The sequence below is a fragment of the Cuculus canorus genome, chromosome Z (assembly GCF_017976375.1).
Source record: "Cuculus canorus isolate bCucCan1 chromosome Z, bCucCan1.pri, whole genome shotgun sequence".
Classification (NCBI taxonomy): Eukaryota; Metazoa; Chordata; class Aves; order Cuculiformes; family Cuculidae; genus Cuculus; species Cuculus canorus.
Window position 1 is genome coordinate 55,184,330 of NC_071441.1, and position 23,383 is coordinate 55,207,712.

General features: G+C 37.6%; 1 protein-coding gene across 3 annotated transcripts in view; it reads left to right on the plus strand.

Moving 5' to 3' along the window:
• Window positions 1-23,383, plus strand: part of SSBP2 (single stranded DNA binding protein 2) — a 193,310-nt gene that overhangs the window by 44,498 nt on the left and 125,429 nt on the right. For all 3 annotated transcript variants that reach the window (XM_054053443.1, XM_054053441.1, XM_054053442.1), the window contains exons 3-4: window positions 3,043-3,104; window positions 4,744-4,828. In XM_054053443.1, coding sequence (XP_053909418.1) covers window positions 3,043-3,104; window positions 4,744-4,828 — 147 coding nt within the window. The remainder of the gene's footprint in view (window positions 1-3,042; window positions 3,105-4,743; window positions 4,829-23,383) is intronic.

Sequence of the window (23,383 nt, forward strand, 5' to 3'; positions counted from 1 at the left end):
TGCCCTTTCTGCTCTAGCTGCCTGTGCCTGCCAGAAGAATTTGGGTGGGTTTTGTTAAAGATTAAAGGTGTTAAGAGAAGCTCTGAAGTTGAACGTAGGGGCATAAAAGGAGTAAGTATACATAGATTGTCTGAGCTGTACAGCAGTCAGAGGTATCTATGTATGTATAAATGACAAAAATTAAGAGTCCTTCCTTAAATTTCTATTAGGCACCATGGCTAAGAGTAATGGAACAAGCCTAAGAAAAGGAAAATTTAAGTTGGATATCATGGAATCCACTCTGCTATTAAAGAACTTGGTGATGGTTGTCCTAAGTATTCCTATGTCTTTGTATTACTTTGTTTGTAGTTTGAATTTCATAGAACTAGTCCTCAAATTAAAGGGGTGGTGAACCTGCCTTAGGAGGAAGGGCTGAAGGACATGAGTCTGTTATGTTCATCTCTAAAACCTAGGAACTCTCCCTTGGTAGCAGAGACCTCTTTGGTTTGTTGGCTATAAATCTTGTATCTTCATCTGCAAATTTACTTTCAGGAGACGTGGCATGAAGTACTAGGTCAAAGTGTCTCAATAACAATTTCATATCAGGATATCACACAACTGGCAAAATGGCACGGGGCTAGCACTACGAGCTTTTATATAGACCATTATTGCTTATGAGAATTGAACAGAGCTATTGAGATGGAGTACACACATTTTTGAAACAAAAGAAACTGTTCTGCCCCAGAATCTCTCCTTTGGTGCCCCAGCTGCTGTGTTTTTGTTGAAGAGCTGATCCTTATCTCATCCGTGTCTTTCCTCTAGAAGTTAGGTACTAGCCTTGGAGGAATAATTCCACTAGCTTGGCTGGACTAGGAAGGTGGGTATTTCTGAGTTAATCAATCACTGACTATGAGCTTAATCAGTACAGTTGGTGATGAGAGCATTTATCTGAAATTAATAGTTCTTCATAAATTATATTAAGTCCCTGTGATCAGACAGACTGACTTGGGCCAGGTAAAATGGAAATGCGCATCTTTTGAAAAACAAAACAAAGCTTCTTCAAACAAACTTTCGCATTCCCTGAATGAATTTCTCAAGATAAAATATGTCCTGTTAAAAAGGACCAGCGTAAGACCTGTGGATTGGGTGATTTACTCATCAAGCCTCACTTTGAGGAGCACAAATGCTGCTTAGTAGTTGTGAGGAATTTCCGCAAAGACAGAATTGTTACTCCTAACGATGATTTTTCAACCTCCAGAACCATTTTTTGGTTTGTATGTTGCCTTTTTTCTTTATGTTCTTTTTGACACATCTCAGAAGTTCTGCGTATTCCTGGTGATTAACATAAATACTTTCAGGCCATTCCCACTGCAAGTTCATGTGCAATCATGCCTCCGGGAAGTGCATTTGAAGAGTTTGTGTAACACCTTTTCAGTAGCTTTGGCCTTTATTTGTATTTTTTCATTTTTATCAATATTTTTATCTGCCAATGCTTATTAAGTAGGAGCTTTTAAAAAGATGCTTTTTATGTATTAATTAGTTAGGTAGTGGTGGTGGTGGGGTTAAGCACCGTGCAGTTGGTTAATTCTGCCAGCTTTACCAAGTGGTAGTGCCTCAAGGTGACCTTTTAAAAGTATTTTTTTAAATAGCAAAATTATTTTTGAAAGTTTTATTAGCATAATATGTCAAAATTACACTAGGTTACTAGAATATTTTTAGGTGTATGAACTACATATTCTCCTGCAAGCTACTGACAGGATTTGTATGTGTTTAAATTCCTTAAGAACTGGGTGTGAAAATCAAGTTGGAGTTGAGAGTTGAAGTTTTAGTCTCTTTTGGAAAATGCCAGCTTTACTAGTGCCTCTGGCATTATAAATACTCTGCCTCCTTTTTCTATTAAGCTTTTATATACGTTTTATATATCCTCTTTTTGTTTGCCATTTTACTCTGTCTCTAGGGCTGAATATGGTTTGTGTTCAACCAATTTTTTTTTTTAACAGAATTGGAAATGCTGGTGTAGTTCTAATGAGAGGAGTTTGGAGTGCATGCAATGCCCTAGTTTCCACCCACTTCTAATATGAGACATTCTTCTGTACAGTGTTGTGTGGATTTCTGCAGGACCTCTAGTTATCTGCAACAGAGCTCCTTAATCAGTTACATGGACTTTATTACAGTCCAAACTACTTAATTTTGTAGTTGAGGACCAACTAATAACTACAGCATTAATAAACTAGTTGTTTGATTATAGTTAAGATGTAGCATTTGGTGAGTCTTGCAGACAGTCAAAATACTGTCTCACCATGTATTATGTTGTCTAGTGGGTTCACGGATCAACAAGAGATGTGAGAAGTCAAGGGTAAGAGTTCTTAAACCGCATTTCGTTTGAGAAGAGTGTTAAGAAACCAGGCTTCCTAGGTGGGACAGAAGTCCAGCCAGTATAGCTGTTCAGGAGAGGTTACCAGCACAGAACGACCAAGCCAAACTAGCTTTATATTTTCAGTGAGTGGTGAGGAACTGGGTTGTAACTCTGATGCTGCTGGTATTTGCCATGTTACTCGTAACAGTAAAGCACTCTTGGAGGATCTTAAAACACTGGCTTGCTTTGGGTGCGGAGGGAAGACTGCCACCTGCTGAATCAGTAACATTAGTTCTGTGACTTCTGTTTTCCCTGGTGTGAATTGGAAGATCTTTTAGATCCTTGTAAGTTTATGTTTTAACACTTCTTTTTTTTTCAGTCATGCATTTTGGAATTTAATATAATGCACATCTCAGTGGTGGAGTGATGCAAAATATGTCATCAATAAAATAGTATTCAGAACCTAAAATAAAAAATACTCCAAAATAGGCTTTCCTAGAAGAAGAAAATCTTATTTTAAGTGTCACCTATATTAGTAAGTGTGGTAAAGTAAGTAATATGGGCACACAGCTTGATGATTATAAAGCTTTTCATAACTACAAAATCTTCACTTCTGTCTCTGCCTGTTACCTGCATGAATTATATAATGCTTTTCAGTAAAAACCTTCACAAAACTGTACACATCTGTTTTCATTGTTTTATTTTAGATAAGATGGGAAAAAAACATCACACTGGGGGAACCCCCAGGATTCTTGCATTCCTGGTGGTGGTAAGTATCAGTTTTCTTGTCCTCTGACTTTCAGAATATGTCAGTTGTTATTTTGAGCAGCTGGAGGCAAGAAATCCAGGTGAACATAGCAAAAGGACTGTGAAGATGACTATCAAGAACCATTTTCTTGTTAGGGAACGAAAGAAGAGAAAATGATATATAGAATAAGATACAGATATTTGATACAGAAAAAAGAAATATATAGTATGTTGATAGGAAAGCATCTTAAAAAGGAGGTGGCCTGAATTTCTTTCTTCACCACCTTCCATTAAGTTATGCATTAAAGAGATGGTTCTACATGTCTTTAATAGTTACATTTGAAAAAAATGTGTGTACGGAGCATATACCTATGCGTATACCTATGAGCTTCTTCAGTCTACAGTCCACATTCTAGTCATGAGAATAATATAGGAAAGTAATGAGCTGAACCCAAACTACCACCCTTCTTGAGAGGCAGTATACATTAGCGTGGGCCCTGGTGCTGCAGTGTCTGCATTTGCACAGTTTCTGTCAGCCCAGAAGACAGATAGACACGGGGTTCACTTGTGATTTTTTATGCACGATACTGTTTACTTATATATACTGGTGTGCAGAGACACATTTGTGTGTGCAGAATTCCCAAGGAGGAAAGAGTGCTCATAGTCACTGCTATTTAGCCATGGTATTTATTAGTCGTCAAATGATCCAATCTGCCTGTGTTTGAAAGAATACAAAATTCTGTCCAACTGCCATGAGTACAAGAATGTACAAGTTTTAAAGTGGTCTGTAGGGCTGAGTGGAAGGTGACACATTCTTCATTGACCTTTTTTTCATAGCTTTTTAGCTATGTAATGGAAGCATAACTAGAAGAACGTCTCCCTTCTTTTTCTGCACTCTGCATAATTTTGATTTTGATCATCTGCAACTGCGTACTCAAATTTTCCACAATACCCTACTATGGTGCTGGATACCATGCTACGTTACAGAGGACTAAGTCTGAAACAATAAACAAACACCATGAAACTCTAACAAATTTTATTCTTTTAATTTTTCCAAGTCTACACATGATTTCATTTCAGAAAGTTTGTATTAAAACTGATTTAACTCTATTTAAAGGGGATTGGGTGGAAGACTGATGGAAATACATGCTTATCTTTGTAAACCAAGAACATTCCCATCTATTTCCTACTTATGTCCATACACCTGTTTCTCTGGGAACTTTTGCTTTGAGCACAGTATTGAACCTTGGCAGAACTCCCAGTTTTCTCTTCAGTTTCTTGCCTTTTCGTGTTATTACAAATCTGTCCCTTCCTGTGGTTTGTGGAAGTTAATTGCAGCAATTGCCAGAGGTATGAGGTTAAATGCAGAGCTTCCGTAGTGTGCTCTGCCCTCTTAAACCTTGTATATGAAACTAGCTTCTTGGTCCATACTACAGTGGTATTAGAGGAATACAGCACTGTTTGCCTCTGAGAATCAGATGGCAGGACTTGATTTGTCATGGATGTTTTGCAAAGCTAAATTCATTTGTAGAGGCAAGTGTTTCATCCCTTGGCAAGGAAGTGATTTGGCTGTTTCTATATGTGAACATTCATATGTGGTGTGTATCTACATTAGTATTACAATGATTTTCTTACCGTATTTGTAACTTCTTAACTTGCAGTGTATTTTGGGATCTCTACTGTGCGGCTCCAGAAAGACGAGAAACATGTGAACATTCAAGCGAAGCAAAAGCCTTTCACGACTATGTAAGTTTTGTGGATTTTTTACCACACTTTCATTAATTGTATTTATAAATGCGATAAAGTATTTCTGCACTACAGTGGCTCAGAAATGCAGACGTCAGTCATATCAATAGCTCAGTTTTCTGATGATGCCGTAGAATTAGGACTTCATAATTCTGTGATTACCCAGCACCATATGGATAACTCCTGAAAGTCATCTCAGAGATCACAGTAGAATGAAGAATGTGCTTCTGTGACCCCTTGCTGTGGACCTGTCAGTCTGGTCATGAAGGTGCAGGGCAAATGGAAACACAGACATGTCTTGTCTAAATACCCATACTTTGGTGGTGCTAAAGAAAAGGCCGTTCAGTAGATGGAATGGGTCCTTCGACATCTGTGAGGACCACACTGACTTAAAAGTGTGAAAGTTCTTCAGGTACTCTAGTATCCTGAAGTAGCTATTGTTCATCAGCATAATAAACACCAAAGCATCATGGAATAAGTTGAATGCAAAGTCATCTGGTCCAAGAGAACTGGAGGAATAAAGGGCAAAAGTATTATGGCAGTTTTGATGTCTTTGAGACTTAGTTCAAAACACATCAGAGAGTTTGGTGGTGTTTTGCTTGTGGGGAATAATAATAGTAGTGGTAGCAGTAGTAGTGATAATACTAGGGTTCAAAACATTGCAACGGTTTAATTCTGTTTCATTCCTTCTCATAATATAAATGGAGCTCTCCAGAAATGCGAAACTGCATTCCGGAGTTAGGATGGAATTGTGAGTTCCTTCTGCTATGTCAGCTCCTCTGTACCTGGTGATTTCGTTTTTACTGACAAAAAATGCTTAGTAGGCTGACCCCTCTTGAGTTTATTGTTCCTTTGAGCCACTGATGTAATCTAAAGAGGGAGTATAACCCTCTCACGATGCAATTCTGAAACCTCTTTCCTTGAGTATTTTCCAGGTCTGTTTTAGAATTACTGTCTAGTTACTGCAGAAGAATATTTCTGCAGATAAAGTTAAAATTAGACTTCCATAGCCCAATGTCTTACAAACACAGATTTGGAAAAACAATAATGAATCTGCTGAGTGACGATTTTTCATTTTCTGTTGTCATAATCTGATAATGGCCTAGGATCCTACAGTATGTGAGCTAATGGTTATCTTGCCTTATTTGTAGTTAACAAGGTTGTTGAATGGGCCATCAACACAGTTAGAACTGTTTAGTACCTTTTACTTGCAGACCAATGCCACTTCTATGCCCTGTGGTGGTTGGTTTATGAGGTTAACTGGTAACAGAGTTTGGACAGTTTTGCACAGTCATGTCTGAGTTGCATTAATTATTAGACATAATTAATGGAAAAAACATGTCAGAGAGAGAAACAAAACTGTACGGGAGTTTTCCACCCACAGCTAAGGTGAAGCAACTTTAAAGCATATACCTAAAGCATATGAGGTAACTCTTGCAACTACAATTGCTGCAATCTTTTTTTAGCTGTTCTTTTTAAAGTATACAACTGTTGGAAAAATGCAATATTTTGCTGTTCTTTAGAGTCCTTGTTATTAGAGGAACATTTAATTACCCCTGAAGGAGCAATAATTTTACAGGAGTAGTTTATGACTGCAGGGAAGTGGCATTAGAGAATTAAATGTGTGGGTATCAGAATCCACAGTACGACAGTTGACTTCGGTGGGTGACATAATGCTTTTAAAATGTGTGTAACAAAAGCCAAAAATTGGAAACCTGTAAATGTTATGAAATAATTTTGGAGCAAAATGATCCATGAAAGGAGATTTGCAGTGAAAAAGTACTTGGAAATGTAAAAGTAAGTGGAGTCCACATTCCTGAAACTCATGACAGTTTCACTGATAAGTTCACTATTAAATCTGTATTGGAGGGTACTCTTAAGAATTTGAGTTGGTAAATCAAAATAATGTCGAATAACAAAATACTGTCTTAGCATCACCTTCATAGCATTTTTTACTTCTACAGATCCTGGAATATTACATGGCTTCATTGATCAGTTCTGTCTGCATTATGATGTGTATTGTCATAATTAAAAAAAGCTAAGAATAGTCAAGCAATGTTTGTGGGATACGATTTGGTGAATCAGTGTTTTAAGTTGGTGTATCCAGTCATGTTTGGAGGAAAAAAAAAAAATCACAGCATATGCACACCAGTCTCTGTTGAGAGAGGATGAATGTTTATTTTAGAATTAAATTGGTTTATTTCAGAAATTAGTTCATCAGGTATTTCTAAAACCTCTCTTAATCTTTTAAGGTGACAGGAAAGGCTAGCTTTTGCAGTATTTTTGTAAGAGTTCAGAAAAATTCATCTAATATCTAGCAAGACTCATGGTGTGCCTTGGCTTCATGTGCTTTTTGCTTAGTAAGACAGTCTGAATCATGATAAGTGCATAGTTTTTAAATCCTACATGTTTTTAATATTTAGTGAGTGTATATTGCACTCATAATAAAGAACATGACAAATCATAATAAAATACAGGCAAGCATATTTCACAGCAGAGGAAGATAAACATTTACTAAGTGAAATTCTGACCCATGTAGTGTTTTGCCGTTGACTCCAAAGGAGTCAAAATTCCATCATCGGTCAAGACTGTTGGAGAGCCAGTCACTGTATTCTGGCTTCTCCATCAGGCTGGTAGGTCTGGCAGATCAAATCCCTGCTGTTCAATTGCAGGTTTAGGAGTAGAACATTTGTAGCTGTTCTGTCATACCTGAAAACCATAATGGTGAAAACCATAAACAGAGAAGGCTTGTTTATTAGTTCATACTTGCAATTCAGAATTCGTTACTTGGTATGTGTTCTACTTGACCTAAGAAAAATAATTCTTGCTGAAGGTGGGAGTGATCTGGTTACTGTACACCTCATGTTCAACACTAAGTGGGCTGAACTAGCTGAACCAATATCTTGTCTGTCATTTCTTTTGTGAAGAGAGAAGTGTTTAAGAATGTTTGATGGAGGAGGAAGGCACTTGCAGATGATTTAATGATTTGTGAAATACTGTTGCCTCAGTCAACATTGTTTTGAGTTAGTCTGGAACACATACAGGTTTACTCAAAAAATGAATTAATACAGAAAGATTTATTTTTTTATGTTTACTTAAAAGTTTTACAATATCTTAACTGCAGGTGCACAAATAATGCTATCAGATCCCCCCTCCTTCTTGCGCAGTGCTTTTTTGAGAGGTGCTTATTTCATTATTTACTTTGTCCTAAAATTTCAGCATGTGCTTTGCTTGTTGTTGAATACAATTAAATATCTGCAACTAGATTTCATGTGTCTGCAATATACTTGATTGAGAAGACTAGCAGTATCCTTTTTCAGCTTGATCTGAAAAAGAGTGCATACAGAGCTTCCTCTAATATCAACTCTGCTTATTCAAGCAAACTGAGCCTTAACCTGTGTGGGCGTATCAGTCTGTGACCCTGAATCTGTTCTTGGCTATTTGTGTAAAATAGAAGTAAGCCATAATTCTTTTCCAGTAACTGTTATTTAAATTTTCTGATACACATGTGTGTACAGGTTTCTCTATGTAGTAGCATTCCTGTTCTGCGCAGAAGAGATTTGGAAGTACTGTTCAATAGTGTTTGGGGTGTACTAATAAGGCTTCTGAGTTTTATTGAGCTAGTGAGAGGAGAAAAATCTTTCATGTCTGACAGCAAGAACATGAAGTTACTCTCAAGGTGGAGGCTCCAACTGCTTGCAGTACTAACAATGCTCATCTTACTAAAGATCCAGTAAATGCAATAGCAAAGTCCTGTTCTGGCTTTAGAAAGATTTTTCTATGCTTATCCTGAGATTAAGTATTTGCAGCTCCTCCATATTATCTAAAAGGGATTCTGTTTCTATTTTCTGTTGAGATGTTTTCTTCTGAGTGAACGAGGTTCTGAACTCATTAGGTTTATTTATATAATATATTTTAGGCTTGGAAAGTCAGATGTCATGAAAGTGTGTGTGCTGGGTCAGGGAGATAGGTTCCAGCATTGAAGCTTTAATGTAAATGATTTAGAATTAGAAATTGTTTATATGTCGGGTAACTCAGGAAGGAAAACTGGTGCCTGTTGACTTAACCTGTTAATATTATAGGCATTTTGGTAGGAGTACTTTATTTGAAGCAGAAAAGCCCCCATGTTTCTTTTCTAAGTACCAATTCTATTCTTTTTCTTGGAAGAAAACTTCTCTGTGTTTTGAAGTCCTGTCAAAAATTATTTACATGGATTCTCTGAGACAAAATTTAGTCTTCAACACTGTAGAGTGGATTTTTCTTTCTTCAAGGTGTCCTAGGGAGATTTCTTCATCTCTCTAGTTAAGGTCTCATTTGTCTGGGTTTTGAACTGAGATCTTCTGTTGTGAGATGCAGGTTCCAATACTCATCTTGTTCCTGCCTTCTTTCCACTTTTTTCCAAGCTGAAAATGCATTGATTTGGGAAGGGAAATGATTAAACTTTGTGATTCCTCAAAGAACAGATTTTTTGCAGCGCACCTACCAATGAACATCTGACTGCCATAAGTGACTATTCTGCTATTCCTCAGGCCTGGGCAGTTGTTCATGTCTTGGACCCTGGGTTTGGAGGGGTGGTACTTGATAAGTCCTTTCTTACGAATGATTTCTGTACAAAATACTTAAGATCTTTTTACAGTGGTGTTGGTGTAAAGAGGGATATATCAATTCTCAGAAGTAGCTATAGTAAAATCTTGATTATTTTCCAGGTAAGGTTTTATTAGTGTCTTCTCCACAGCTTTTAGAAAGATCACTTTTGGCATGAGTGAGGGTCTCTTGGTTCTTATGCCTCCCAAAAGAATTCCAGGTAATTTACAGCATAAGAAAAAACCCACATTCATTGCCCCACATATTGTGCAGTCTTATAAGCTGGTATCACGTTTCCACCTGAGTTGTTAGCACGTTTCAATAGTGAGCTGTATAATAGGGAGCTTAGTTTTGCATGAAAGTTGTAGAGTATATTAAAAGCGATGCTATAATTGGTTCTGTCCAGATTATTCTTTTTAAAGGTCATAGTGATGTAAATCAGTTTTTTCTAGAAGTTATTTGGCGGAATGTTTGGACATTTGAGATGGCTAATAATCTCCTTGTGAATCTTTCATAAGAACAAGTTGGGTCTCTGCATTCATTGCTATATTTTATGGGGAAAAAAATTACCACTTTCTTCTCTGGACACATCTTCCTTCAGCAGAACTAAGAGGCATTTGCCTCCCCTAATTGCCCCAAAGCTCTTAATTTATCATTAGCAGAACTCAGAATTGGAGGGGTCATGAATATTTTCTGAAACCCACACAGAACTTGTCTTCTAGGTGCAGACTTCGTTGATATAAGCACATGGAAGCTTCATTCTATTTCAGGGTAATTTTTGAAAGTGTATTTTCTTGTACTCCCCAGGTAGTGCGAGTCCATGCTTAACAGCAGTCACAACCTTTCCCAAGCAGTCCGTCACAGGACCTCTTTCCCTGCCTTTTATCCATCAGGGATGGAAGAACTTGGTTTTGCTGTTGATTTTCTTGCCTTCTCTTGGTCTTGCTACTGTGATTTTATGTAGGCAGCATAGCTAGGCCAGCTTGTGCTTCTAGATCCTCTCAGGTCTCTTGACGGAAATGGAATTCTAGATTTTGTTTCCAGCTATCTGCTTCTGTGGATAAGGCATTTTTAAGCCTTCTGCCTAAACAAAATATTAAAACAAAAGCCCCTCGTTATCCTCAACTCAAGTGTGGAAAAGCGAGAGATGACAAGTACAGGGGGAGAGAGGAGTCAGAGATAATCTGCAAAATGCTGAATTCAGTGTCACTCAGGATGAATGCCAAATTGTATTGCTGTGGGATCATGAAATGAGTGCATGGGTCCATGAATGAGATCCACACATTTCAGATCTCTGAGCAATTGGTAGCCTTCCTACAAACTTGGGAGAACCTCTCTCCATTGCGTCTTACTCCATTTTCGAGGTTCTTCATGGTCCCATGGACTGTTGTCAAAAGCAGAGGTTCTCAGGTACAGTTCTATGGGTAGGAGTGATTTCCTCTCACTGAGGAGTATGTGCAATACCCCATGTAGTTTCTGCTTGGCCTGCTTTGCTCAGTAATGGTCAGGACTTGTACCAAAAGTAATGCATCTGATCTGAGTTACCTGTTAATGCCTTACATGAGCGCTGAAACCTTGTGAAAGGCCCTTTAAATGTTTACTGGTCATCACTGTATCTGTAATTTCACCTTCAGAATATGTTCTTCAGGCGTGCAATTCTTCCTGCTATGTAAATAATACCTGTATCCACCTGTAGAACAAATTGTTTCTTAAAAGTGGAGAAAAAAGCTTTTAAGTGCCCATAAGCATTCTTTTTCATAAGTAACGCAGAAATGAAAAGCATCTCCTTCCATACAGTCATTGTTAAAAAATTTTCCTTTGCTTTTTGTTTAAGCAGTGTTCATTTTTAAGTATGAATTAAATGCCTTTCTTTACTGCTCTGTGCATTCTGCAGAGATCATGTATCCCTTCCTAGTGTTCAGGTCTATGCATAGTAAAATGTATTACTAGCTGTGAAAGCTAGAAGGAGACTAAGGAATTCTGGCATTTGCTTTGAAATTCCATGTTATTATGGAATTATGTGAATTTATAGGGTTAAAGATTGCTCTGCTCTATTAGAAAAATAAGAACAATTAATAAATAGTATTTTGTGCAGAATACTGTGTTAATGTGTCTCACAAGGTGCTAAGTCCTTAGCTTTCTCATATATGCAACCAAAAAAGCTGTAAATCTGAAGGATGTGATAAATGTTTAAGATTCTCATCTTCCTGCAGCTGCCACCTGGAGAGGAACACTGGTCTCAAATAAGGTGAATGTCTTTGTGGGCAAACGGTACTTATTGTATAGTTTGGAGAGGACAATGTGGTTTACAGTTCAAGAGCCTTCAATGGCATTGGCGGGATTGTACACAGGCAAGCTCAGCTTTTTCAATCTCTTCAGCTCCTTAATTTTATTGCTTAGTAGATGTTCTTTAATGCAGTTGTGTGGAAAGGATTAATTAAAAGCATGCTATATCCCCCAGGTAAAGTAGGCTTCTCTTTCTGCAAAACCACATTGACTTGTGTCAGGATTGGGTCCGCTTATTTTAGGTATATCTCAAAATGTTGCAGTTTCGTCTTCAAGAATATGAAACATTTTGGGGTTTGGGGTTTTTTTTTTTTGGTTTCTTATTTCAAAGTTGAGAATTGGTACTTTCCTTGTGTTGTAGAGATCCCTTTTGCAGGAAAATATGGATTTATTTTCATTTCCTGTTAAGAAACACCAAAAATAATTCTGATTCCCACATTTCCATGAATAACAGTGTGCTCATTCTGGTCCTACCATCCTCCTTCATCATCCTTCCCATAAATTATTGGGTAATATAGTGACTAAATTTGAAATGCTCTGTATCACAAGTGCTAATTGTAAGCTCTGATACAGAAATGTATTGTTTCCCACAGTTCATATTTTTTTTGCTCTTTATAGAGGTAATTTCACAGGTAAGTCTGTGCTGTGCTTCTCTTTTAATCTAAGGTCTATGTAATTTATTTCAGAGAGAAAAAGCAGCATTTCCTCCCCAAAATTTCAAATCTTCTCCTTTGAGTGGAGATTTAATTTTCTCAGAATTTAGAAGTAAAATGGTTAATTAGTTTAAGTGAAAGCCTCTGACAGTGTAAGGAACTACCATCTCTCCTGAAGGCAGTTTAGCTCCTCTTTCATGGTTCCCAGAGGGAGGCAGTGGACGGGTTGAAAGAGTGCCTCTTTTCTAAGAACCGTTTTACGCTTCGTTTTCACTGGAAACAATAGGAGATAACAGTCTTTCTAATGAGGGGAGGCTTTCCGGGAAAGTTCTGTGCAAATAAAAGTATTAATTCAAAACAGACGACTAAAAAGATTTATAGTCACTATATGTAAAACCATGACAAATTTATTAAATAGGACAAAACTTTGTGTTCTTTTTCTTGGAGGGAAGGGAGAGTATGTTGAGATTGAAGAAGCTGAGTGAGAAGTCAATGATTTCGGAAGTAATATGGGGTGCACAGGATGAAGTAGAGGTCAAAGGACTAAAGGAAGTGGCTGGAATGCTCAGGTTGGTTTGAGTCTTCCGGAGTAGTTTAGTTTTTACAATAATCAGGTAGCTGGTTATAAGAGATTTTTTATAGTGTTGATGGACGCACTGTTAATTCACTAGATGCATTAGTCCATAATTGATGTCTCCATGTGTTCACTTCTCTGTGTTCTAAAGTCTAGGCTTTCTTTATAATTAAGGTACTTCTGCTGTAAAGTCATGACATATGTCATTGTCAGAAAGAAGGCCCACTGGAAAGTTTTGACCAGCTTGATGGAATTCCCAGGATACTGCATTTTCTTTCTTCCCTGCTTGGTTGTCTTGATGAACAATTATTAACATCAGCCATTTCTCAGAGTGATATTAGATATTTCTTAGTGTAAAATTTCATGCAGTACTCCTGATGTATTTGGAATAGAGCTCTGCTGATTCAATTTTTTTCCTTTTTTTCCTTTGCTATAACAGATTATTTATGCTACCACTGCACAAATTGTATTACAATTACAGTTTTAGACTACATCGTTTGGCCTGAACTCAAAATCAGGGTTTCAATGGACAAAGGATATTCTTGTTTTTACAAATGGAAGCACTTCTTATGCATATACACATTTCATGACATGTATTTTAATAATGTAATATTTAAAAGGGTAAACCTTGTGGATTTTAGATAGTCTTTGAAAAGTTGTACAAACTTTGCTTCTTTTGAATTTATTTTTCTTTTAAGAATGAGAAGCTACATCCTGCTATGTGTTTAAGTAGCATGCATTGAGAAATGTGCCATTTCCAAACTTTTCCTTTAGCAATTGTATGTAAAAAGATTATATTTACCAATGTTAACATACTGATCATTCTCATTCATTGCATAGTGTACACAGTCTGTTTTCTTCAGCACTACAGAAAGTTATTAAAGGAGGTTAAGTTGTAACTTAGTAACATTCAGAATATTGAATTGACTAACAAATGCTCTGAACTTAAAGATCTTCTGACATTAATATTTAACACTGATTGTGCATAATGCTTTACATCAATAAAGTACTGAACAAACATTTGATCAATAGAGAGCAAATGTTGGATTAAAGCTTTGCAACAACCCACTTCCTCTGCATGCTCTTCCCCCGCTTGGTATTCTTTCTTCTGATGCTTTGTTTTCCATACCAGGATTTAATCTGATATTTATAATGCTGCATGATTTAGGTAGCCGCCTATTAAATGTTTGCATTTAGCAATTCCAATTTAGCTAGTGAGATTTCTTTGAGCTAATTATGAGCACATATTTTGACTCTGCAGAGGTATGTGCCTCTGCGTGCTCATCTGTGTGTAGCAAGGCATTCATCTCCATCAGAATGATACACTTCAAACCAGTACTACATTGATCTGAAGCATTTTTATTTTTCTGATACCAGTATTTTGCTAGAATTGAGGCACTTTGCCTAAATGCATTCTTCTTTAGCCTCATAAAAAATAAAAGTGAAAATGAGAGTCTTATTTCTGCACAATATGCCAAACACAGATTTTGTACGAAGCTTGACTGCTCTGTTGATATGTCTAAGTGACTCATTTCAGACTTGCTTAACACATGCCTGGAAAAAACAAAGACACATAACTCCCATCTGCTCTCTAATATGATGAAAGATGAATCCTGAAGATCACAAATTGTGGGAGACATGCAGCTCTTAATAGGAACAGCTGAACAACAAATGCCTTATGAGAGGTGGTGAAAAATGAAGTAATGAGGAGGAAAGGCAGGCAAGCCTCTTGAGGGAACATGGCTGACTAGAACTGTCACATCCAAACATTACACTAAATATGAAATGCAGATAATGTAACATGAGTCACAGGAAAGAGATAATAGTATTCTTGAATTTTCTACCCAATTATTGCTTTAATATTACAAGCAATTGTGCTAACATGGATTCTTGAGATTGGACAGAATGTTTTGCTTGGGAAGAAGCATGCACATCCCCATATTAGAGTATCTGTTCTGAACATGAGGTTTCAAAGTCTTCCTTGTTTTGAAATCTTTAAAGGTGTTAACTTAGTCGCGGAAAATACATAAGCCTTCAATATATACAAATACAGCATTTAATTCCTGTGCACAGTATTGCAGAAAATCCCATATATGAATATGTGTGTACCCAGAGGAAGACTGAGATTGTGACATAATCAAGGAGAATCAAAATTACGCTTAAGGTGAAAAATCTGATCTGCACCTTGTCATTTAGTGGGATGTCCCTGCCCGTGGCAGGGGGGGTTGGAACTAGATGATCTTTAAGGTCCCTTCCAACCCAAACTGTTCCATGATTTTATGATTGCAAGCTGTTTCATTGTGATCACTTCTTAACTTAAGTGGACATATCCATAGTTTTGTCACAGCAACATCCACAAACTGTACTTACGCCACTTAGTGAAGATCCTTATAGCAGAACTCAAATGCAGCAGTCTGTAATGCATCGAAAGCTAATTTACCCTGCCAAGAAAGTAGTACTCTGCATAGTTCACACCTGAAGAGCTGCGTGATTTGTCTAGTTTACTCTGACATAGGAAGACAAAGCTCATTTTAAGAAGTACGATAAATAATGTGTTCTGAGCCATAGAAAATCTGGAAAACTTTCTAGTTTTGCTTTCAGATCCAATTTCTGTAAATGTATTGCAGAAATGAAGTTTTAGTGTATGAAATGTACAAAATGCTTAATTATAAAATAGTTAAGGGAATATAATCCATAAAGTGCATTTTAGTGTCTTTTCTGTTTTGAGAAAGAGAGAAGTATATAGATAGTGTATGTGTGTATAGTGGTATATGATGTTACACTTAATAAATTTTACATGAGTAAGATTTGTGGTAAGATTTGTAAAGGCAGAAATTTTAATTCCCATCGAGCATAAACTCATTGGTTTTATCTCATGTCTGTATGAACATTGTGATCTTTCTGTACAGGTCTGATGGCAGGATCAGGCACTTTGGCTCTAGTCTGGCAAACAGTTTCGTAGTTGAGTAGCGTCGTAGGTGTGAATACTCCTATTAAACTCACATGTGTGTTCACAGTATCAGGATCATAGGAAACTGTATGAACACAGTAGGTCGTTTTTATTTAGTGTACAATTTTAGATTTATTTCTCAGTATAGGAACCAGCAATTTATTTATTTATTTAGTCTGGTTTTTTTCAGAAAATTTGTGTGCGAAGAAACCCTTTTCCAGTTCCCTCTGTTGTGAATAAAATCTTAAAATTTCTGCTTAAAAGGACAGAGTGTTGAAGAGGGGTTTACTGGACAACTCTTATAGGTATATATATGTCTCTACCAATGTAGAAAGCTTTTTATTACATTGTAACAGTTGACTTATATTATTTTCTTTATTTTTCCCACTATTTACGTGGTTTTATGACACTCTTTTGTACAGCAACATGGTATTTTCTGATTCCCACTACCAATTGCTTGATTTTTCTTCCTTCAGCTGCTTTCCCCCTGTTGTTATAAGGTGGACATGTGGTGGATTGAGGACTCATGTATCACAAGAGTATAGTTACTACCCCACGTGAGCCAGATCCAGCTGCTGTCTTGGCTTTCACTCATCTATAACAGCTTACTTTCGGCTACTTGGGTAGTTTAATTTAGCATTTCCAGTAAATGCCCTCCTCCCTTGAAAGATAAACAAAATTAAATATAAACAGACTCATACCAAGTGTTATTTCTCCCTCTGTGTGATGGTCATCCCTCAAGCATTTGTGGGATCTTGAGTCCTCCTTGATTCTGGAGGGAAAGCAGCCTTCTCACTCTCGGCCAGGAAACCTATTCCTCTCACATTAAGAAAGAATCATAGAATCATGAAATGGTTTGTGTTGGAAGGAGCCTTAAAGATCATCCATTTCCAAACCCCTGCCATGGGCAAGTACAACTCCCACCAGACCAGGTTACTCAAGGCCCCATCCAGCCTGGCCTTGAACACCTCCAGGAATGGGGCAGCCACAACTTCCCTGGGCAATCTGGGCCAGTGCCTCACCACCCTCATTGTGAAGAATTTCTTCCTAATGTCTAATCTAAATCTTCTCTCTTCCAATTTAAAGCCATTGCCCCTCATCCTATCACTACAAGCCCTTGTGAAAAGTCCCTCCCCAGCCTTCCAATACACTCCCCACCTTCAGGTACTGGAAGGTTGCTCTAAGGTCTCCTCAGAGCCTTCTCCAGGCTGAACAACCCCAACTCTCTCAGCCTGTCCTCGTATGCAAGGTGCTCCAGCCCTCTGATCACCTTCATGGCCCCCCTCTGCACCCGTTCCAACAGGTCCATATCCTTCTTATGTTGGGGATTGTAGAACTGGACACGGTACTCCAGGTGGGGTCTCAAGAGAGCAGAGTAGAGGGGGAAATTATGGATCTGTCAGTATCTTGGGTTTCTGTATTCCCTTTGTTGGTGTCCTTCCTTGCTGCTTGACTGTGTCGGTCTCTTGCAGCTTGGCTGCTTCCAGTAGCTAACTGAGTACTGTTAAATCTCAGAAACTTAATAATGGTGCATTCTTTATACTTTCATGAGTATTCAGTCTGGGCCTTGATACAAAGCTTATTCCTGCTCTGTCAAGCTTGATATTTAGTAATCTGCCTTTTCAACAGTGAAACATAGGGAAAATGGTTAATTCCTTTTCCTCTTAATAGGAAAAATGGGAGCTCCTTTACATCCCTGTCTTTCCTGATAATTTGCCCTTCCTGATAATTTCTTCTTCCTGGAAGAAAATTGATATTGTTAATTGTTTTTGCAGCACTTCAGTATGTGGAGTGTTTTGTGGAAGCTTCTGTTCGCCAAGTCATGTTTCTTAAACTGTACAAGTTTAAGTTTCTTAAACTGTACAAGGAGCTAAGCTTTCGTTATTTGTTAGAAATATCATTTCTTTAGCCTACTTCATCACTTAGAAAACGTGACCTGAGTGACTGATAGAAAATAGTTAGGTACCAAAAAAAGAATTTCCCCAGTAAAGTTGAATACGGACTGAATAGCTTGTATTCAGTTTCCTGAAATCCGAATTAGCACAAGAAGATAGTATTGAAGGCATAGCCAAGAGGATGTTTTCGAAAGAGATCCTTAATAGATTTTTAATATTCTACCCCACTACTAGATGTCATCTCATCACATAGTGGTAGTTCTAGTACCGTTATAATATATAAATATGCATAACTCTTTTTTTGTTACCACTAAAACAAACAAGCATAACTTTCAGTTTTCTTACAATGTATTTAATAATTTTATGATGTGGAGTCTGTAGTTTAAGATTCTTTTTAAAAACCTATTTTCAGTTACTTAAAATTTTCTTAAACTTCAGCATTTCCAGCTGAAATGTATCGTTAAGCCGCACGCTTCAGGCTGAATTATTTTTTCCCAGTACCTTTCAGTAGAAATGACTCTGTGAGGGGTTATAGAGATATCTGTAGATGGATGGGTGGATAGAATGATAGAACAAATGATTGAACAGCAGTAGAACTGCTGCATTTTGTTGGGGGATAAATGAAAAGGATGAGGTAGCTCACCTGCTGTGGCCAAAGTAACCTTTGACGATGCAGTGCTTCTGCATACTGGAAGTATTATTAGTGGCTGCCATCACAGTTTGTAAATAACCTAAATATACTGTATTTGTGTTATCCTTGCACTCAGTAGGCTTGTCCTTTATCACCCTCTTGTGCCACAAGATGAAGTTGGAGGAATGTGCAGCCTAGTCCAGCTGTGGAGCAAGGGACCCCCAGAAAAAAACCTTGTGCATGTTCACGTGGTTACCATGATTCACCATGATTACAGGCCATTTCTAGAGGAAGACCAGCAATCTGACATCCCCAGCAGCTGCTTGAGGAAAATGGTGGTCACCACGGAACAGTATAAATGTTTATCTAGTGGAGTTCTGCTGGAAGTGCCTGGTTTCTGAAGCTGTACCAAGAGAAACTGCTGACGGAGCACTGAACTGCAGAGCTGCTAAAATCTGGCACTTTGGGGAAGAAAAAGGAAAGTTAAACAACTACAAATTTAGGTTAAAAAAAGAGTGGTGGCAGTTAGACATCTCTCAAGTTATGTGGTAGCAGAGCTGGCTTTTTCTAGAAGGTATTTTTTTATTAAATACCTACGTTCAGGTATGTTGTATTTAAATCCCACAATAGCCACACAAATGATGTTCTATGGAACCTTCTTGTCCTCCGGAAGATGCTCTTTGACTCTACTGCAGTCTTTGAACCATTCATCAATGAGAATTTGGGATTATCCATGTTTCTGTGGACTAGACAGCCTTAACAAATGGTGCACTTACTGTTGAGTGGCCTATGACTTAAAAACTTCAAAATACATGAAAGAGGAAAAAAATATCCACTTGAAATGTTTGGTTTGTACTTTCTTCGTAATTTGCCAACTACCCAAGATATAAAATAAATGAATCTTAAAAAGTAAATAAAAAGGTAATTGAATAACAGTGTATGCATTGTAATCCATTTTGGCTACCTTGGCTTCAGGGTTCTTGTGAGCCTCACAAGAGGGGCTCAGAGTCTCAGATTCCTGTCTCCTTTTCTCAGGGAGTGGGATTTTTTGTAACTCTGGACCTCCTGGTTCAAAACTAGCACTGGTTGAAAGACAGCAGGATGATTTGTTAATAGTGTTAAGTGGAAGTGGTCTGATTAACATTATTAGCATTGTTACCATCGTGCCTAGGTTTGAGTGATGGTTAAACCCTCTGATTTTGTTGTGTGCCTTAAAAATATATTTTAAGGGAGCAGGAGCTGAAAGAGCTAGTAAGTTGCACTCCAGTTTTGACAGGCTGAGTTACATCTCAGCTGTGTGTGCCTGAAGATTGACAACAAGTTCTTGCTAATATAGGTAGCTTGTTTGTTGTTTGTTTTTTTGTTTGTTTTCCCATCAGAATTTCCTGAGTATGCAGCAGCATTTGTTGAGGTGAGATGAACTCCAGAGGTGCTCCAGCTGCTGTAAATCAGGCTGCCTACTGAGGAAGCTGGATGCATGTATAGGCATTGGGATACTTAGCTTTGTAAATCTTGTGGTTTGTTGTTTTGAGCTATGGCTCAGTTCAAACATCTGTCCATAGTAATATCCTTGTTCTTAACTAATAGGCATTGTTTTACTATGGGGGTGATGCTGGATGAACCAAAGAGACCTCATCACACTGGTCATGTAAAAGATGTAGTATATCCTGGTTCTGATAGGAACTTCTAGTTTAAAAAGCATAGAGTAAAATTTAGTAATTTGTATACCTGTTCTGTTCTCTTTTTTAGATCACTCACAGTTTTCAGGACTTCAGAGTGAGATCAAAGGAAATGCTTCAAGAAATAGATTGTAAAGCATTCACATACTGCATTTCCTATTTATTAGTGACTAGAAGCCATGTCAGTAAATGTGTTCTAGCTTCATTAAATGAGGGTTGGCAAATGTTGCAGTTGTTGAAATACTGCATTTATAATAGCAGGAACAGAATTACTGTTTCTGCTTGTGTTGTAACCAATTACACACAACCATTACGTAAATCTGTACATTACATATTCTCCTGGAAGAAGAATTTTGTCAGTGAAAACTGCCTTTTTTTAATAGTTATTTCTGTGTTATGTTTTTGCTGCATAAGGAAACTATAGAGCTATTGAAGCTACAAAACCATAAAATACGTAAATTTTTGTGTTGTGTAGAACGCATCTTGAATGTTTCAAAACGTGCAGTTGCACAGCCATGGTGCAGTTATGCAAGCTGGGTGCTTATTTTGTTTCCTATGACTCTGAATCTGTCCTTCCTTAAACTTTCTTTTGGATAAGCTCTTTCTTTGGCTGCGACTGTCTACTCTTCCACATGTGTCAGACTTTATAGGCCATGTGCCTTTTGCTCTTTTCGTGCTAAAAAATTCTATTTTCACTGTTGGAAGCAATTTTTTTCTGCTCTTATGGTTTGTCTCTTTGGAGATGGACACTTGATGTTTGGATCCTATAGGTTCTGAAAAGTAAACTCTCTTGGCTTGCTCAGGAATACATGCGTCTAGACAAAAGTACTCAGCTTGCATGCTCCTGGCTCAGTATCTTGCTTCCTGAAGCTTTCCAGATATTAGAGGATTCTTCGCCTTCTGTGCAATTTATCCATCCATCCATCCATCCATCCATCCATCCATCCATCGTGCTCTTTTCCTAATGTAGAACTGTTTTTCTTCTTTATCAGTGCCCATGCTCACACTACATGGTTCTGCTATGAGAATGTTTCTCTTGTGTCACATTTCTTGCATCATTGAGCCTCTATTTCATCCTGAGATTTCTAATCCTGATTTTACTATCTCCTTAGTTTTTTTGAGGTCATGGTGATGACATTTGATTGTCTCCAGTGGAAATCTAGATGCCTCAAGAGAAAAAATACTGTTGGGGTTGTTTCCTAAAGTGTGAATTCCATGGAGTATGCAAAGGCTTAAGAAACCTGTACTGATGCTGGTTCCAAAGATACGTTATGTATAGATAGGAGTTGTGCTACAATACTTGGTGTTCTAGAGCCTTTGTAGAATTACTATAATTAATACAGCTGGTCATTTAACTGGGGTGAAGTTGAGTGAGATAGAAAAGAAAATAGTTACAGGACAATGCATTAAAAGTGCCATGTGTGAATTGTGTTGATCTCATGTCGCCAGCACGGAGTACATAAAAGTAATTTACTTGAAAAATTTCCAAGTGCTTTTTTTCCGAGAGAAGTAAAAATACCAGCATTTCTTAAAAATATTTTCCTGTCATGGCATGTGTATCCTAAAGCCTTCTTATGTTTCCCCCACAATTTTATCTGAAATTTAGTGTTTTCGCATTTGAGAGTCATTCCTTGGTGTGGAAGAGAAGGAAGTTTTGAACCTGATGCTCTTGATAGCCCTGTGGCTCACGAATTCTAGTAAGCATTTGGCTGCTCTGTAAAAAGGTGTTTCCGTACTAGTTAGTTGGTAATGTATAAATTGCTATAGTAAAATGGTGAAGCATAATTGTTGGATGTCTAAACCTGATGTTCTAATTTTTAATTCTACTATGTATTTACAATCTATTAGAGTAACCTTGCTACAATCTCACTATGAATATCTTCCAAGGGTGTGTGTGGAGCTGACTCACATAGACCAGCTCCAAAGAGGTTGTGAGGATCTCATGAGGAACCAGCATGGAGTCTTCCAGAACATTGCTAGTGAGGGGAGGTTAGCCAATTTGACATCAGGAGGTCAGGACACAGAAAAGGAGGAGGGGCTTGGGGCATTGTCATTATTTATTGTGGATTGGTTTTCTCTCTGCATCTCTTTCGACATGCACGTTTTTTATATGCTAGCAAGATCGCTCAAGTAAAAAGCTTGAGGAGAAAACTTCAACAAATTACCACTTAAATGAATAATTTTGTTTCAGAAATTATTTTTGGTTTTACCTGTTAATGTAGATTTGGAGGTGTTTAATTACCTAACCTTTCCTAATCTGTGAATTATATATGGCCCAGTTATTTAACCCCTGTATGCTTCCAAGCCAGGGCAATTCTTCAGGTGTTACAGTGGCATGCCGCAGCCCAGTGTAGTTCTAGTCTGCCTTTGTCATTTGCATGTTCATTCACGGATTAGGCAGCAGGAGGTGGTTAAAATTATCTCTTACAGTTCCATTTCCTCTGACCTAGGACCTACCACCTTCTGGTCTCTACATGCTTGGGAAAAGAGCATCTATTATGTAGAAATGCCAGTACATTTGCATAGTTTTCTACTAACTTTACATTGGTTTAGCATTTTGTTGTATCACATAAGGGGAAAAAATGAGTTGCACGATAAAATATGTAAATGTAAGCATGCAATTTTTCATATTAAAAAGTATTGAGAAGATCAATGCACGAAGCAAAAGTTTGCATGTGTGTTAGTACACAAATAGTTCCAAACTTTTAGAAATCCTGCTTCGGGTCCAAGATTTATTTTCACTGAAATGTCCTTTCAAATGTATAGTGGAGGAACACAAAAGAAGGCTCCATAATCACAAACTCCCCAATATTTTTCCTCTTATAATTTACTTGTTTTAAAAATAAATAAAAAATGATAGTTGAAAAATAATTACACTTGCTTGGTATTTAAACAAGAAGGCTTTTATAAAGCTCAGAAATTAACTGATAGTTCTGATTCAGCTATCAAGTATAAGTTATTACATGAGTTGTTTTCAGTTGTGTCCATCTGTCCATGTGTGTCTCCCTGACCCCCTGCCTTGCTCCACTCTCCCAGTTGTGAAGTAATGAAACAATTATATCCTGTACAGCTTAGTTAAGACATTTAAATGGTCCTTCAGAATATGAGGACGAAGTGACCACTCTGAGCCCTCTTCTGTGTTTGCGCACACATAAAGCCAAGGTGTGGGTTCTTCTTTTACCTGGGTTTTCCATGCATATTTAGCTGTGTTGGATCTCTGCATTTATTTACCTTTGTTTGAGATCTTAATCTTGAATTCTTTGAAACTATTTTAAGGTAAGTCTGTTAATACGTCTCTGTCAG